This window comes from Cygnus atratus, chromosome 19 (assembly GCF_013377495.2).
Source record: "Cygnus atratus isolate AKBS03 ecotype Queensland, Australia chromosome 19, CAtr_DNAZoo_HiC_assembly, whole genome shotgun sequence".
Lineage (NCBI taxonomy): Eukaryota > Metazoa > Chordata > Aves > Anseriformes > Anatidae > Cygnus > Cygnus atratus.
The window spans coordinates 2044581-2061933 of NC_066380.1; the positions used below are offsets into that span (position 1 = coordinate 2044581).

General features: G+C 39.2%; 1 protein-coding gene and 1 non-coding gene across 4 annotated transcripts in view; both read left to right on the top strand.

Annotated features, from left to right (window-relative positions):
- The window catches only part of RC3H2 (ring finger and CCCH-type domains 2), a 29673-nt gene that overhangs the window by 1317 nt on the left and 11003 nt on the right, over window positions 1-17353 (top strand). For all 3 annotated transcript variants that reach the window (XM_035555468.2, XM_035555469.2, XM_035555470.2), the window contains exons 2-13: window positions 6541-6837; window positions 8241-8358; window positions 8822-9055; window positions 9989-10164; window positions 11104-11304; window positions 11694-11826; window positions 12067-12185; window positions 12472-12584; window positions 13202-13510; window positions 14312-14526; window positions 15623-16050; window positions 16511-16681. In XM_035555468.2, coding sequence (XP_035411361.1) covers window positions 6607-6837; window positions 8241-8358; window positions 8822-9055; window positions 9989-10164; window positions 11104-11304; window positions 11694-11826; window positions 12067-12185; window positions 12472-12584; window positions 13202-13510; window positions 14312-14526; window positions 15623-16050; window positions 16511-16681 — 2448 coding nt within the window. In that variant the 5' untranslated portion in view covers window positions 6541-6606. The remainder of the gene's footprint in view (window positions 1-6540; window positions 6838-8240; window positions 8359-8821; window positions 9056-9988; window positions 10165-11103; window positions 11305-11693; window positions 11827-12066; window positions 12186-12471; window positions 12585-13201; window positions 13511-14311; window positions 14527-15622; window positions 16051-16510; window positions 16682-17353) is intronic.
- LOC118252347 (small nucleolar RNA SNORD90) lies at window positions 11490-11605 on the top strand. Its single transcript, XR_004780115.1, has one exon. It is a non-coding gene; the product is annotated as a small nucleolar RNA SNORD90 (small nucleolar RNA).

The following is a 17353-nucleotide window of genomic DNA, read 5'->3' on the forward strand; positions in this document are numbered from 1 at the left end:
TATTTTGGCAGGTGTATGATACCAAAGCTTCCCCCAAAAAAAATGTAATCCCCTTAGTGGGATGAATAGAAGTGGGCTCTCTTTACTGGCTGGACATGATGAAAGGAATAAAATTTATATCCATGGGAATATTAAGCCATTCTGTACAGATTTAAAAAGGCTTTCTGCCTTATGGAAACCCTCTGTTTTTTTGCTAATGTCTCAGAAAGGAATTAGTATTTCATTAAAATTATAATTGAAAAATGTTAGACCATGGAACCTCTCTTTTGTAAATTTATAGTTGAAGCATTGCAATGGAGATGGTGTTTAAAAAAACAAACACCCCAAGGATTTGAAAGACCTGAGGAACTAAGCCACATGTGAGAGTCCTCATTCTCTGAAATTACTCGTGAAAAATAAGGAATCCATCAGCATATCTCTTACTGGAGTAATTGCATCAATGTGGATCTGCTTAGAAACAGGTTCCCTTAGTCTGCGTTTGGTGCAAGTTCACCCAATTTTGGTGGCAAAGAAAATTTTTTATTTGCCCTTCAGCTAGTTCTGAAAAGGCGATACTGTTACAGGAGCTGAACTCATATCAAGCTTGTGGCAAAGGCAAGCTCTCCTCTCAGTGACACCTACAGAGCACAAAAGCCCCACGGTGGCATTACATAAGTATGTAGGAAACTTAAAATCCAGTAGCAGGACTTCTGCTGGCAGCACTTGAACAGGAACGAGCAGGTGTTGGCTCGGTGGGGATACGCCGACTCCAGTGCTGAGCAGGGTGGGGAGATTTACATCGGAACTGAGTGAACTTTGGCCACCACTGAGTATCAGCGAACCGACGTTTCTGTTGGTGAATTGTGCTGCTGTTTGTTGTGAATTATTCTTCAGCCACGTGTTTAGGGAGGGCGAGGCGATCTGTTTTAATTTCTTAAGCTGGCTAGTGAAGCATCTGGTGGGCGTTTTAGCTAAACGTAGTCTAGGTGAAGTTACAGGTTCAGAGATGTCACCAGGTTTTCTCTTGATGATAACTTTTCTGGAGTTGAAGCTAGGCTGTAGTATTCCCAGTACCATTAATGTTCAGTGGAAAAAAGGGATTGAAATACCATCTCCAATGGTCGTTAAAGACTTTCCTTCATATAGAATCTGGTGTGATATGAAGAGATTTACCTGTGACAGATATTATGGAACGTAGAAATAAGCAAGTCTGCTCTGCCAAGAGGATTTATTTTAATTTCAAGTCACCACTGCTGAATGGTGCAAAGCTATTACGAGGGTAGCCCTTTTCTAAGCCTTTAATGAAGCTAGTTTTGTAGATCTGTAGATGATGGCTGCTGAAGAGAAACGAACAAAAGATTCTAGCCTTTGCAGAGAATAATACCAATAACTTAATTATGCGGGCACTCTAATTTTTTGACCCCGGCAGGATGCTTTCAGAACTGCCTAACTTGGGAAGGAAGGCTTGAAAAAGTTGCCTCCTTGCAGTGCAAGCAATCTGCATAAATGGAACGTTAAAATGGAGATCTTTAAAAAAATAACAATAAATACCATGATCTCTGCAGTCAACATTAAGAGCAAGTCAATATCAAAGACTATTTAATTTAGAGATTAAAAATCAATTTATGTCTAAGATTTGGGATTAAATCCACAGTGGGCTGTACTGCCTTTGTTTGTGAAAGCTCCATATAATGAGCCGCCATAAGTTTAAGATTTTCCTTCATCTGTAGAGAAGACTTTCACCATTCAGCCCTGTCCATTCTCACACAAGATCTGCTTTCGGCACCGTCCGTTGCAGGTGTCCCACAGGGGACCCGAAGTGGCAGGCCAGGGCAGACCCCACGTGGTGCTCCCAGGCTGCTGGTCAGAAGCCCGGCAGCTCCCAGGCTGCTGCTCTTTTTTCTTTCCGAGGCGTTTGCCTGGGCTGTGGGGAACTGAGTTCAAGCCTTCGACCTTCCCCTTACAAGGGCTGGTACTCGCACAGCCTGTGCTTTGGTAAATGCCCTGCCCTGGCGGTGTGCGGCCTTGCTGGGGAGCACCTCGGCCTCGTGTTGAGTTTGAAGAAAGGAAAGCAGTCGTAGAACGAGATGTGTGCTCACCACGCTGCCCAGGAGTTGGGGCATCTAGCTGGGGAGGAGGCGCTGACTCTTTTCTTCCTTGCTCAAAGAACCACACTTCGATCTGGTGCAATGGCTGGCTGGTCAAAATGCACAAAAAATCTTTAAAATGAAGGAAAATCCAAGTCATCTGCTTGGGAAGCTGCAGCCTAGGCTGCAGTTGTCTTTGAGTCCTTTGGTGTGATGAACAGCTTCAGGTGGAGGGGCTGAAATTGCTCTGTCTCGAGGCGTGTGTTTGGCTGCTTTTTTGGAAGGTGGAAATGTGGGTTAAAAGCATTTAAAAGGAATTGGGTTTGTATCTCTGTGTGGGTGAGAAACATAGTCAGTGAATTAAAATGTAAGGCACCAGCACCGCTACCTGAAGCGTGTCCCTTTCTCCTCCTGAGGTCGTTAACATCTGCCGTGGAGACGTGAATGGCTCCTGGTGTGAGGGCTCCCAGCCCTGGATGTGGATAGACTCCCAGATAAAGCGCTGGCATCACAGTTTCTAATTAGCTAGCCCAGAGCGTGCTGCTCAGCACGGTGCCTCGCTGTCCTCACGCTTTGAGTCCTGTTCTCAGCGCCAGGCGTTTGTCGCTGTTCTCCGCAGATCCGCCCTGCCTTCACAAAGCCAGAGGTCGCCAGTGGCTCTGCGACAGGGCAAACGTTGGAATTCCCGCAGAGTTGTCCCAGCCCTGCCTTCCAAATGGTCCTGCGCTGTAGCGGGCAACGTGGGGTGGTAGGGGCTGGGTTCTGGCTGGCAGGCCAGGCAAGTAAGAGCAGGCAGAGAGCTGCTGCGCGTGGCGCCGTCGCCTGTCCTGAGATGTGTGTGGACTTGGACCGGTCTCTGGATATTGACTTTTATGAAATGTGAATGCATTTCAGATGTGAAGCATCCCTGTCGTGTTTATGTGAAAACTGCCCAGGGGTCCCAAGGCTCCTTTGGGAGGGGAAGATGCTGACAGAAGTACGGTCACCTAAGCTTGGCTTCCCTAGGAAGCCAGGCCTACATGCTGCTTATGGGGCCGTATCGAGAGGTTGCTGCGTCGGTACGATGGCTTTGATTAGCTGCAAAGAGTGTCATGGGATTAGGATTAGGTAGCTAAAAGTTAATGTAAAATACCATCCGAATCTTAAAACTTCCATTATTTGAAAGTTGTGCCGCTGCTTGAGAAAAGCTTTGGGGCTTCGCACCTGCTCCCCCCATCCCTGCTTTCAATTCCATCAAGCATCCTGTCTAAAATAATGATTAATCACTGACTTTCTCCTGATTGTTATTATGCTCCATTGCAACCTTTACTGCAATGGGAAGATGTTATTGTGTTACAAACAAAATGACTCAACTGTAATAGTTTTTATTTATTATGTAACTTTGAACTTAGGCACTTGTGTTTTTCAATTTGTCATCTGAGATTGCTCTTAATAGTAATAGTATAAGATTTATTGGAGTGATAGTATGTAAATATGTTTTAAGTAAAAATTACCATTTCTTTTCAAAATCTTTACTTGTATATTTGGCCAGTTTCTGTATCAGACATTTCTTTTTTGCAGGGTGCTTCAACTTTGACAGGGAAGAGAAGCCTGGTGTTGTGTGCTGACATAGCGTATCTAACAGAATGAATAGATAGACCGAGGTGAATTCTACAGTGTATATTTTCAGTTTTTTAAAACAAAACAATGCCACTGATTTCTCATTCACCTTCTTTATTGTGTTTCCTTCCTTGTCTTTGTTCAGTGTAGAGCACTGGAGCAATTTGTTCTTCAAGAGAACATCCCTGAAATGCGTTGTTTTTGACAAGGAGCAAGAGTCAATTAAACATGTGGCTTATGCTTTTTGTAGAAGTCAACATGATAATTAGTAGATGTGAGATTGTTTTCTTAACACACTGGAGTGCAAGAATGGCAGGATATCTGGCATGTTTAATAGAGTATGGAGACTTCCTCTGTCTATGGCTGCTCGAAGTTTTCAGAGTTCAGAGCTTTCCCCAGCTGTTGGCTGATTTAATTAGACTTTTTCCTGTCAAGAAATATGAAGGTCAACACATGCTTAGAAGAATCTGTCATTTATGATGATTAAATACTCAGAGACAGATCTTCAAAAATCAGTGGTGCTCTCTTAAAGAATCTGTTTTGTTTCAGCTGTGTGCTGGCCTGGAAAACAAACAGCTATATTGTAGAAGCTTGTAAATAGAGAGGTGGCTGTTTGTGCAAGGCTCTGAAGTATCTGTGGAAACTGAATGTGGCTACTGTGTCGGAGACGGGATTCCTGCATTCGAGTTAGTTAATGAGTGGTGTGGAAATAGAGACTGTTTATTAGGAGGTTGTCAGTGCCCAACAGCATGTTAGCAGTGGAGCTGCGTGCGTACTGGCCTTTCCTTCAACTTTTCCCTCTGTGAGTCACGGTGGCAGCACGCTTCCCCACGTAGCCTAGGCCGTGCTGTTACCTGTGCCGTGCAGTCAGCTGGCTGGAAAGCCACTGAGAATTGTTCTAGGTCAGCAGTAACGTTGCGTTAGTACCTTGATGCTTCTGGTAACGCTGGCAAAAAGATTTAAGGACAGTGTTTACTGCAAGGCTTTGCACTGCGAATCTGTGCATCTCGTCCTGCTGTTTTGGTCGGGAAGCTGGAGGAAACGGTGGGATTCTTTACGGAGGAATTAAAAATCTTTCCAGGCATGTTGGCTCATTGTTTGTTTTTGCAATTATTTACTTGTCTTCTGCATTTCCTTGGTTAAAAGACGTGTAGCAGTGGCGGATTAAAGATGAGTGCCTTTTTCACCTCTGCAAGAGCTTTGACTGGGCTTTTGTAGAAGCTGGATTAAAATCTATTTTGTCCAGTGGATGCGAGTATTCTGGCTGATGCTGCAAGCATTGTCTCAGCAGTCTGGCTTTGGAGGGACAGGTTCAACTTTCAGTTTTTGTTTTACGTTTACTATGGGAATTCATTTAGGGAGGGAAAATCTCTGCATAATATTGAAAAGCTCACTGAGATAAGGACATCCTGTACAAGTATCCTGTTACTTAAAGGCCACTGAATGTTCGTAGTACTAAATAGGATTTCTAAACAGATGGTCATAATTAACATAAAATACATCCACACATCAAGTCTATTTGGTGTTCTGGTAATTATTTCAATGGTCCGATACTTTAGCATTAATTAAACTGTAGCACAGCCAACAATGGGATCGCAGTGACAAGTCACTGAATTCAAATGCAGAGGGGAGAGCTCAGCTTCCCTTTTTCCATCATTGGAAAAGAAAAATAGAATTCTAAACGTGTAATTAAAACATTTGTGTATTTGCATTTCTAACAAGCTGCTAGGGTAGGCTTGTTCATTGCCTTGAAGTGAACTAACTGGTCTCTGGGTTGCATGGAAAGTCAACATCGCGGCACATTGCAGGGAAGGGTGGGGCTGCTCAGCTCATAGATGAAGCTGTGAATGTAAATCTTCGTGCCGAAAGCTTCAGTGTGAGCGGTTTCGATGAACTTCTTAGGCCTGTTATCTTTTCCGTAGAACTTAAGTTCTATAAAATTGTGTATCTTTCAGAACAATTTCTCTAAGTCTGTTTTTTCTCTGGAATACGCTTACGTAAAAAAATTGCATGATACTGCTAGACAGAGTACAGTGCTGATTTTTGAGACGAAGGACTTAATAACAAGCCAACTGAAGTTGTTGCTTGCTTTATCATAAGTGTTGTCCAAAATGCCTGGATTTTCAGTATATCGGGTATTTACTTTCAAGCTTACTGAAGTGGAGTCGCGTTGTTGTCAGGTAGAGATGTGAAAAGCAACACTGAACACTGATATCGGCAGTTCAGTGTTACCTGAGTCTTACCTGGCAGAAGAGCCCTTCAGAGGGGTTCTCAGGAAAAAAGGGGAAATGGCATAAGAGAATCATAAAACTAATCTCTTGCTCTTTTAGTATCTTCTTATCCTCAACAGAAATGCCTTAGAGAAACAGAAAATGCTGCTTTAAAAAAGTAAAAGGCAGTATTTAGTTTGGTGTCTGATTAAATCCGAATAAGAACTTCAGAAGGAAGGGATTGCTCTACTTCGGATGAAAACACGTAACGTTTTATACTCCCTCATTTTTTGTGCCGTCTCCCCAGGCCCATTCTATAATCAGGGAACGTTTTTAGCATTTTGAAAATTTGAGTTCAGATGGGATTTATTCATGCTTACACACTTTCTGAGCCAATAAATGTCTTCCTTTTCCTCCGCTAACGGTGTATATAATCCCATGAGAAGAACTTTAATGCCGTTTATTGTGAATATGTTTAAATTTAATTCTGGTAGTCTGCATTGATTCAGTTCATGAGCCTTTTTTTGTAGAGTTATTAAAATAAAGTTGTTTTTTTGATATAAGGATTCAGTTTTATTCTGTAAAATATTGAAATTGTATTTTTATTAAAAATTATTCTAAATTATCAGAAGGCATGTTTTAAATAATCTGTTATTCACTTACAGCTGCCAAAACGTAGTACAGTGAAATAATGGTCTGCTAGCCTGCTAAACAAGTGTCCAGCTTCCACAATGCCTGTGCAGGCAGCTCAGTGGACAGAATTTCTGTCCTGCCCAATCTGCTACAACGAGTTTGATGAGAATGTGCACAAACCCATCAGCTTAGGTTGCTCTCACACTGTCTGTAAGACCTGCCTGAACAAGCTTCATCGCAAGGCATGTCCTTTCGACCAGACTGCCATCAATACAGACATCGATGTGCTTCCTGTAAACTTTGCACTCCTCCAGTTAGTTGGAGCCCAGGTATGATTTAAGCAGCTTTTTGTTTTGCCACTCCATGTTATTAGCATTTACGTGCAGTACATGTGCCGATATTTTCCCCTCATTTTAGGCTGAGAAATGGCAAGGCTTTGACTTTGTGGTATGTTAAAGTCTATGTGTACCCTAAAAGGAACCACACCATTTTCAGAACCATCCGTTTCTCAGGAAACGAAAACTTATTCTAGTTGTAAGCTGATTTCTGGTGTAAAAAGGCTCTTGAACTGTGACTGGAGAAAAATGCCTATTAGGGTATAAACAATTATCTGTCACTAGAAAAGCAAGCCTGCAGACTGCACTCGTTCATTCTAAATTTTCTTGCAAGGAGTCTCATTTCTACATGTCACATGTTCGAAGTAGCTAGCTGTTCAACCAAGTTCCAGAAATGTGTGTGTAATTTTTTTAAATATGCATGATGGCTTTTCAGTTGCATTTTCAGATACTGGCTAATCAGGCCAGGAATGTTCCCTGTGCTGTCTCGTAGCAGTGGCAAAACAGCGATTATATAATCAGTACTGTGCTTTATGGGGACTAAATAAGTCTGTTCACCTTATGCTGATTCATGTGCTTTTTCATTTTACGCTGGTTATAACACCTAGGTGATGCAGTAAGGACGCTTTTTTACTTTGCTTTTTAATGCCTTATCACATGCCTAGACACAACTATTGGTAATAACACTATATGTCAGTGTTCTTGTTTCTCAAATTCATCTGTTCCTTTCTTTTTTTTTTGTTTCTAAATTTGTGTCTAGTCACTGCCTTGATCTTAGAACGTTTGTTTTCCTGGTGTCCTAACTTCTTGCTACGTCTTTCAAACAATTGACTGTATTGTGACTAATGTTCCTTCTATTTTCATAGTCTGACCTTGTTAATCCACTTTGAGTTTTTCCACCAGTTAAGTTTGCTAGTTCTTCTCTTTGAAGACTTCAAAGCTATTTGTATGTCTATGTGCCTTTGTGCTTAAATTATTTTTTTAACTTTGTTTTTGACTTTTTCATACTGTATTCTTGCCAATTGTATTATAACTTCCCTGTCTGTAGTAAATCATGCTGGTCTTTTACACTGATCATCTCACAAATCTTGTGTTCTTCATTTATCTGTTAACTACATTCTCATGAGGCCTTGGTTATTGTTGTTTTTTTTATCCTACCTTTGTTCTTCATGTGTTAAGTACTAACAAAAGTAATCTTTCATTACCATGATCTTTGTCTTTAGTCCTTTCTGTTATTCCTTATTACATTCCAGACAACATGGGTGGGTCCTGTCTTCTCTAAAAAGCATTGTACATCTGCAGTGTTATGTAATTAATGGTAGTGATGTTGGTACCATCATAGGCTTGTCAGATGGATATATATAATTTTTTCTACCCTCTCCCTTGCATTTTCGTAGGTACCTGATCATCAGACTGTAAAGTTGAGTAATGTAGGAGAGAACAAACATTATGAAGTAGCAAAGAAATGTGTTGAGGATTTGGCACTCTACTTAAAGCCATTAAGTGGAGGAAAAGGTGAGTTTCTTTTGAACTTTGATTTTTGCAGAATTTTGATGCAGCAGATTGGCTTACTTTTAACAGCATTATGTTTTCAGCACTGATTTTAGGCTTCAGTGGGATAATTATCTCATTTTCATAATAAAATTTCCCCTATGTCTTTAAAAGCTTATTCACACCTGTGACACTTGGTTCTTAATTTCAAGTTTACAAAATACTCTTATTTAATAATATTTCCATGTACTAACTTTGTATTAAAGCAGAACTTTCCTCAAAGGAGGGGTTTGACGTCAATTTTAAGACTCTAATTAAAATTCTTTTTGATAATGAGTTACCCAGAATTGCCCAAGAGAAAGGAAGATACCTGTGATTACATTCAAGTCCTAGAGACATACATATACTATTAGACATGTGTTTGCCTTGTTTAGATTAATTTGCCTGATAAAAAGCAGTAGTTTACCTTTTCTTTCCTTCCTTGTAGGTGTTGCTAGCTTGAATCAGAGTGCACTGAGCCGTCCAATGCAAAGGAAGCTTGTGACACTAGTGAATTGTCAACTGGTAGAGGAAGAGGGTCGGGTTCGAGCTATGAGGGCAGCTCGATCACTGGGAGAGAGAACTGTTACAGAACTGATCTTGCAGCACCAAAATCCTCAGCAGCTTTCTGCCAACCTTTGGGCTGCTGTCAGGGCACGGGGATGTCAGTTTCTAGGGCCAGGTAAGGTAATTGCAGAATCTGCAACAGAGTATGTTCAGCTGTACCCTTTCTTAACGCAAAAACATTCCTTGGAAGTTTCTTCGGTGCAGCTGAAAGTGCAATTACTTCTGGTTTTCAACTTTAAGCTAAGAAGAAAGGGGGAAAAAAAGTACTACAAGTACAAGAATCTGCTTTCTTGAAAGGTTTGGGTTTTTTTTCTGCCTTATTGACTGTTCTTTGAAATGGTGAGGAATTATTTCAAAACTCCCGGCAAAGAAGAGTAAATAAACATGCTTTCAGCACAGTCTGTAATGCAGTGTAACTAACATAGATTAGTTGTAATGCTGCCTGTAATCAGAATTTGATAGAAAACTGCAAACGTTGTCTTGTTCATCCAGTAGCTGTAAGTACATTCAGCCTAACTTTAATTGCAGCATACTTTATTTTTAAATTTTATAATGATGGTGTTTCTATCTTCAATACAAACAACAAATTCTTAAAGTATGCTGCAAAAGTAAGCACGGAGATGAGAAGGAGGTTGTGTTTAAACTGGAAGTAATCCTCTCATGATTCTGATAATTGATGATAGCATTGCTGTGCCATTCTCATATTCTATACAGCTTTATGGTGTAGCGTTGTTGAGATGTCCAAAATGACAAAGGCTGCAAGACTACACAGTAGAGAGAAGTATAAAAGGTGCACCAATTATGCTTTTATTACTGAAAATCAGTCTTAGCTCTTTAAATTTGCTGTGTTTAGAATGGTTCTAAATACTCCTAAATTTCTTAAAATGTGTACAAAGCATTTTTTATGATTAGTGAAATAAAGTAATAACGAATTATGTTCAAGATAATTCATATGTTCCTATGTTCCTACTTAGGGTGTTAATATATGATAGCCTTACTGTTTTTTGGCAACATATTTCTATTCCTATCTTATATTTTTGTGTTAAAGCTATGCAAGAAGAAGCACTGAAACTTGTATTACTGGCATTGGAAGATGGCTCTGCGCTCTCAAGAAAAGTTCTGGTACTTTTTGTTGTGCAAAGGCTAGAACCAAGATTTCCTCAGGCCTCTAAAACAAGCATTGGTCACGTTGTGCAGCTACTGTATAGAGCATCATGCTTTAAGGTAAAATACCTCAATTAACTTCAAAATATTTGAAGTTTGTTACTGTGAACTAGTGCAATTCCAAAGAACCCTTCCTGTGATTAATCTTTCATCTGTAAAATGTTACATAAATTCAGTTTCTACACATTTGAATAGTGTAGAATATATAGCATAAAACTGACATGAAGTAGTTTAAGAATTGAAGTTCTCTGCTAAAGGAACAAATAGTCACATGTGGAATTAGCTGGAATCAATTCTGGAATTACCACTCTCATTCCTAATTGCTGTTCTTCCTCTGGAAATTCTCTCCTAAATGCAGAGGCATGAACCATGACACTCCCAGCCTGCTTCAGGAAGAAGTAAAATATTGTCACTTTTGGCTTTGTTTATTTTTTGTTTGTTTTTGAATCACGATTATCATAATATCTAATACTTAATGTCACTAAACAAACATCATGAAATCTGTTGCCGCCTTTTATGACAACTGTCTTAATACTTATAGTGGCCTCTCAGGTAAATATTCTACTCCTTAAATGCCACTATCTTAAATTTTTTCTTCCCTTGTATCATTTAAGTCAATTCTAGAGTCTTTCTTGTTTATTTAAGTCATCTTCTAATGCTGGCCAGCACCAGCTACTGGTAGAACTACTAAATACATTACCATATCAGATAACTGATTTGCGTGTTCTGTGACTTAAGCTAATCTGATTGGCTACTAAGTTGGAAGTAGTGGAGTTGATATCACAGTTTTTTTTTTACTAGTGATCCTGTAAAATCTTGAAAAGCTGGCTGTTTTGCCTGTGTGCCCTGCTAAGCAGATAATCAAATGGAAAAAAAAAAGTATAAGGTAAATACCCAGCAGTAATATACTTCCGTGTTTTGTGCTGGGTAGCTCTTTTTCTGATAGTCTTAGAGATTTTTTTGTTAAAGGAGGAGTGTTTACACATCACTGTTTATTAGGTCACTAAAAGGGACGAAGATTCTTCTCTGATGCAACTTAAAGAAGAGTTTCGGAGTTACGAGGCTTTGCGGAGAGAGCACGATGCCCAAATTGTTCATATTGCCATGGAAGCAGGACTTCGAATATCACCAGAACAATGGTCTTCCCTTCTTTATGGTGACTTGGCACATAAATCACACATGCAATCCATTATCGACAAGGTTTGTCAAAGGATGGTTTTAGTATCTTTGTAGTATTATATTTGACTGTTAAATGTTATGCTAAAAATTCGAGAACTGCTTCAGTTACTTTTTTGTCTTTGGTTATATCAAATACTGGTTAAAACTAGAACGAAGGCTTTTCCTCACTGTAGTGTATTCTTCATATAAAGACATTTTGTTTTCTAGTACAGTGTTTTTTTGTGTCTTATGATGAAGCTTCATAGGGCAGATTCTGAGTTGAGAAATAAAATTTCTCTCCACTGATATTTGCTATGTACTATCTGAAGACACTACTTATTGCATTTAGGAACCAATTTAATGAAAATTTTCTTAAAATTAGTAGTTCACAGGTGTATGGTCCAACACACTAATCCTTACTTTGTTTTCAGCTCCAATCTCCAGAGTCTTTTGCGAAGAGTGTACAAGAATTGACAATTGTCTTGCAGCGCACGGGTGATCCTGCAAACTTAAACAGGCTCAGGCCTCATTTGGAGCTCCTGGCAAACATAGATCCAAATCCAGGTATGCAAATGAATCTTATTTTAAGATCTCTTCACATTCTTCATATCTAGCAAAGTAAATTATATAAGATAACCTCCATTCCTAGTTTCAAAATTCCTATTAATTAATGTAGCGTATCATAAACTCTTCTTCAGGGTTCTCTGAATTCTATCGTACTTTAGTGTTTTGGTAGAGTTGTCTCATTTATGATACACTTAGAATTATTGACAGAGCGACAAGCCTGCTTTTTAATAATTTTAGATGCAGCATCTCCAACATGGGAGCAGCTGGAAAATGCAATGGTGGCTGTAAAGACTGTGGTACATGGATTAGTGGATTTCATTCAGAATTACAGTAGAAAAGGACATGAAACTCCACAGGTAACTATATTTGACCATTGTGTGGTATGTCTTAATCTACACTTCTTGAAAGATGCAACTTTGAAAAAAATAAGGTTAACTTGAAATATTTATGGCATTTTCTGTGGAATAATCAGTGGTACTGTTATCTGCTGCATTCAGGTTTTGAAAACTTAGCATTTCTGAATATGGAATACAGGAGAGCTCACTGAAAAATTTTAAAACTTCTTAAATGTGTGTATTTTTATGCTATTTTTGTCTGTTTATTCGAGTATAAGCGGAATGTCTTTTATTTGTGTTTCTTAAGCCACAACCAAATAGCAAATATAAAACAAGTATGTGCCGAGACCTTCGACAGCAAGGGGGATGTCCAAGAGGAACCAACTGTACTTTTGCTCATTCTCAGGAAGAGCTTGAAAAGTGAGTATAGGAGACTCTTTTTTTCCCCAATTTAAATCCAAGCAGTTTCCTTAGAACTTTGAAAATGGTTTCTTCTATGCATTTATTCATTCTGAATGGGTTCGCGAATCTCTTGAAGTGACAACTTCAATGTGAAGTTGAAGGTGCAGTAAAGCAATGCCTGGAAACTAATTGCATTTTATATATACATATATATATATAAAAATTAAAACTTTATTATATGAAACAGTGTAGGTTCAATCTGTCAGGGATTGGTTATACTGTCCACAGGGGAGAGAATGTTAATTTTATTTTAATTAAGTAGTAAATTGAGTTATTTAGGTAATATGTGACATATGCATTTTTGAAGCTGTTCTCATGCAAACCCACTTCCAGAGAACTGCAGAAGTGAATCTTCGAAGAGGAGGTGGTCTTTGGTTACAAGGAAAATGCTGATGTTCTACTTGCAGATTCGGCCGAACTGTTGAAAATAAACGCCAGTGTAAACTCCTGTAAATTTTGGTTATAATGTTTATCTCAATCCCTCTCTTTAGTCAGTTTTACAAATAAATTAAACTGCACAATAAGCATTTCTTTAATCATCTGTCTTTTCTGTGTTTGCATATGTTTGTTCGTAGATACCGCCTGAGGAACAAAAAAATCAGTGCAACAGTGAGAACGTTCCCCCTTCTAAATAAAGTCGGCGTAAATAGCACTGTCTCGACCACTACAGGAAATGTAATTTCTGTCATAGGAAGCCCTGAAGCAACAGGGAAGATGGTGCCGAGTAGTAATGGAATAGCTAATCTAGAAAGTGGTGTTCCCCAGTTGATCCCTCGCTGTGCAGACACCTCCTTGAGAGCTTTGGAGAACACCAAGAAGGGAGGGAAGACTGGAGCCAATGGCCAGAATGTTTCGGGATCCCCTACAGAATCACTACCTGAAAAGTTGGTAACATTTTTTTCATAAAAATAACTAAACACAATATTTTGTCTTTAGATTATCAAGGCAAGAAAGCTTGTGATCAGAAATAATAGGTACAATTCTGGTCCTGGCTTCCTGTTTTTGGTGGTGCTCACTGGCAGCAGAGTTGTGCAAGATCTTGTACTGCAGTGCAGACATCATACAAAATTTGGATTCAAGCTGTCAGAGCCAGCATCAGTTGTTTTAGCTGTTGAATAGTTCTATGTAATACAAATTCGCAAATTTCTCCGTATATCTTTTATTCTGTTGTTCTCAACTGGTATATAACTTAGTATCGGGCTATTACATAAAAACAAAACGAAAAAACTGGTATTCAAAATCTGATATTTCTTGGAACCAAGAAGAATTCATGCAGTAGTTTGTGGTTTTTTTTTCCTTAAATCAAGAAAAATCCCTTTCTAATAAATCCCTTTATAACCCTGGAAACCTTCCAGGTTTTGGGTTTTTCCTTAAAAATGCTTAGGTACTTCTCTATGAAACACTGAGCCTCTAAATTTTTCAAAGCCTTTGTCTTTACCAGAATATGCTTAGAAGTAGTACGTAAGCTTATGAGTATATACCAGAACCATCTATATATGCTTTTGAGTTCTCTTATGAGAGAGTCTGAGATTTGATAATACCATCAGTTTGGGGTGTTAGATTAAAATTCCAGAGGAAATGACTTTAACCAACTTTTCGCTATCCATAGGAGTGTGTACACAGAGAGATGATTAACTGAAATAAGTAAAGGTCTGCTTAACAATTCCTTGGTAATCCTTTTTCAGTAAAATTGGTTCTCCACCCAAGACTCCTGTAAGCCAGGCAGCAGCTACCTCAGCTGGTCCTCCCAATATTGGAACAGAAGTGAACTCTGTGCCTCCAAAATCCAGCCAGTTTGTTCCCAGAGTACCTGTCTACCCTCCACATTCTGATAACGTTCAATATTTTCAAGATCCCAGGACTCAGTTGTCGTATGAAGTTCCACAGTACCCCCAGACAGGTGAGTGAGATGCACACTGAGACGGTAGGTCTGAATTCTCATCTAGATAAGCCTGCGTGTTGTGCGCTAAGAAATAACTGTGGTTTCATTTTAGTGGATTTCTTTCAGTTTTGTGAATTTCATATCAGCTGAATCTTCATTTAGTAGAATACTGTTCCCCTGCTGAATATGGGAGGGACCTGTAGTCTGCTTCCAGTATTGGTGATTCTTGTTTTTGAGTGCTGTATATTATGCAACTTGTACCTTGATAATCCAGAACTTGAACCTCAAGGTCTCTCATCTACTTTTTCCGTATTAGCATTTAAACAGGTTTAGTTAGGCTCACTCACCTTGTGCCCTATCCATGGAGGATATCTATAGCCGGGATTCAGACCCAGAGGCATAGCTTGCTTCTAGTAGTGTTTAATAAACAAGAGAAGTACCCTGCGGGATTACATGTATTATTAGGAGTGATTTTTTTTCCTGCTTTAGTCGTTCAGAGTCATGGGGAAGAACAGTGTTTTCATGTACTATGACGCTCTTACCTCTTTGTATTTGCTCAGATGTTTTTGAAAGGTTTCAGTAATCTTTTTAGGTTGCCATATGCATGTTTATTAAGACTTTGTTCTAGCATCGGGTCATTCACAAGCTATCAGAACAAATGTTAGAGGTGTTCAGACAACTCTCTCCAATGAAAAGGAGTAAACCAAGTGTGAAATGGTTACTTGGAAACCTTTGAAATTATTTATTTTTAGCAGTATAGCTTTTATTTTAGAGGTGCTATTTTAACTGTGTATATAAAGAAGTGTTTAAAATGCTGACTTTTTAGTTACATAGATAGTTAAACCATAATATCTGGGAGCAATGGCAGAGAAAGTCGGTTTTCCAGATTGGGTCATGTTAGTAAAGGGTCAGCACTGCATCTGCAAATGTGGTTGTCATACATGAAATTATATTCCACTAAAGAGATGATAGGGTCAGTAGTGAGTTTGTAGAAATGTGACGCTTCATTCTCTAAAGGTGTAATGCTTTACTTAATGCTATTTGCAGTTTTAGAAGGTGTAAAATTATGGGTCATTTGTGGTCACATTAAATATACCTTTTTCCAATTTTCAAGGATATTATCCACCACCTCCAACAGTACCAGCTGGCGTGGCTCCCTGTGTTCCTCGCTTTGTGAGGTCCAATAATGTTCCAGAATCCTCCCTCCCACCTGCTTCCGTGCCATATGCCGATCATTACAGTACATTTCCCCCTCGAGATCGACTGAATTCTCCTTACCAACCTCCTCCTCCGCAGCCGTATGGACCAGTTCCTCCTGTCCCTTCTGGAATGTATGCTCCAGTTTATGACAGCAGGCGCATCTGGCGCCCACAGATGTATCCACGAGATGATATGATTAGGAGCAATTCTTTACCTCCCATGGATGTGATGCACTCATCTGTCTATCAGACATCATTACGTGAGAGATACAACTCTTTGGATGGGTATTACTCTGTGGCTTGTCAACCCCCAAATGAACAGAGGACTGTGCCTTTACCAAGGGTAAGTGAGAGCCAGAAAGGGAGGGATTAAGGCTTTATTCTAAAGGTCATTACTGAAGAGTTGGTAAATAATTAGCATAGGCCTCCTCTGTTTAGTTGAGGTTACAGAGATAAGAAATTAGACCTGGACAAAGTTTTTGTTCTGTTTTATAAACAGAATAAAATGAGCCTGTGAAATAGATTACTGTAATCTGGATTAGGACCAGAGCCATTCTGCCTCTGGAATTCCTGTACAAGTTGATTGAATTCATTACATATTGATTGAATTCATTACATATTTTAAGATTTGATTTACCGTACATGGACTTGGGTTTCCTCCAGATCCTTGCAGGATTCTTCTAGTGATATTGCTGGAAAGTTACAGTCCCAAGGGATTACATTGTCCAAGCGTGTCTACTGCAAGTATTTACCTTTCAGTTAGAGTATGGCAGAATGAACAGAACTATCTTTATTATTGCTAGGAGCCTTGTGGTCACTTGAAGACTGGTTACGATGAGCAATTAAGACGGAAGCCAGAGCAATGGGCACAATACCACACACAGAAAACTCCTCTTGTGTCGTCAGCCCTTCATATGGCAACACCCTCTCCAACACCACCTTCTCCTCTCTTCAGTGTAGATTTCAGCACAGAGGTGGGAAGCCAAAGAACTTCTTTATTTTCCCTTCCTGTTTCTGTAAGATGCCATTTAATATTTCTAGTAAAGATTTTCCATCTGCCATCTGTTGTTCAGAAAATGAATTTCTTCTTTTAGCAAGAGGAGAGTAGTATCTAATAATGAATACATTCAATTTGTTATTAAGCTGGTGCTAAACATGATTGCTGAAAAACTTCAAAAAGTGAAGAAGTCAATTCAATTTCCTTTCATTAAAGGAAATATAACTATATTGAACTTGCTTTGTAAACTTCAGAGGTTTTTTTTGTTTTTTTTTTTTTTTGTTCTCCACACATAGGAAACAATGGTTGTTTTCCACTAAGGACCTTCCTTAACATATTCCAAATTGGCATTATGGCATGACGAGTAGACTGAATCAACCTGCAAAAATGCTTGTCAAATCCCAGAGAAAATATACCCTTTAAAAGTGACAAAAGACACTGGTAGAATATTGTGTACCTATACGATACAGTTCTATAAGCAAGAATGGAAATCTACCAAATAGTAATTGTGTGCTTTGAGTGTGGGGGGTAAAAAATAAATAAAAATCATTCGCTGTTTTCTATACATGTAACATAAATGCGTCCAAGAAATTCTTTGAGAACCACTGTACCAAGCACTCTTTGCTGTAGATTACTGGTTTCACTGTTC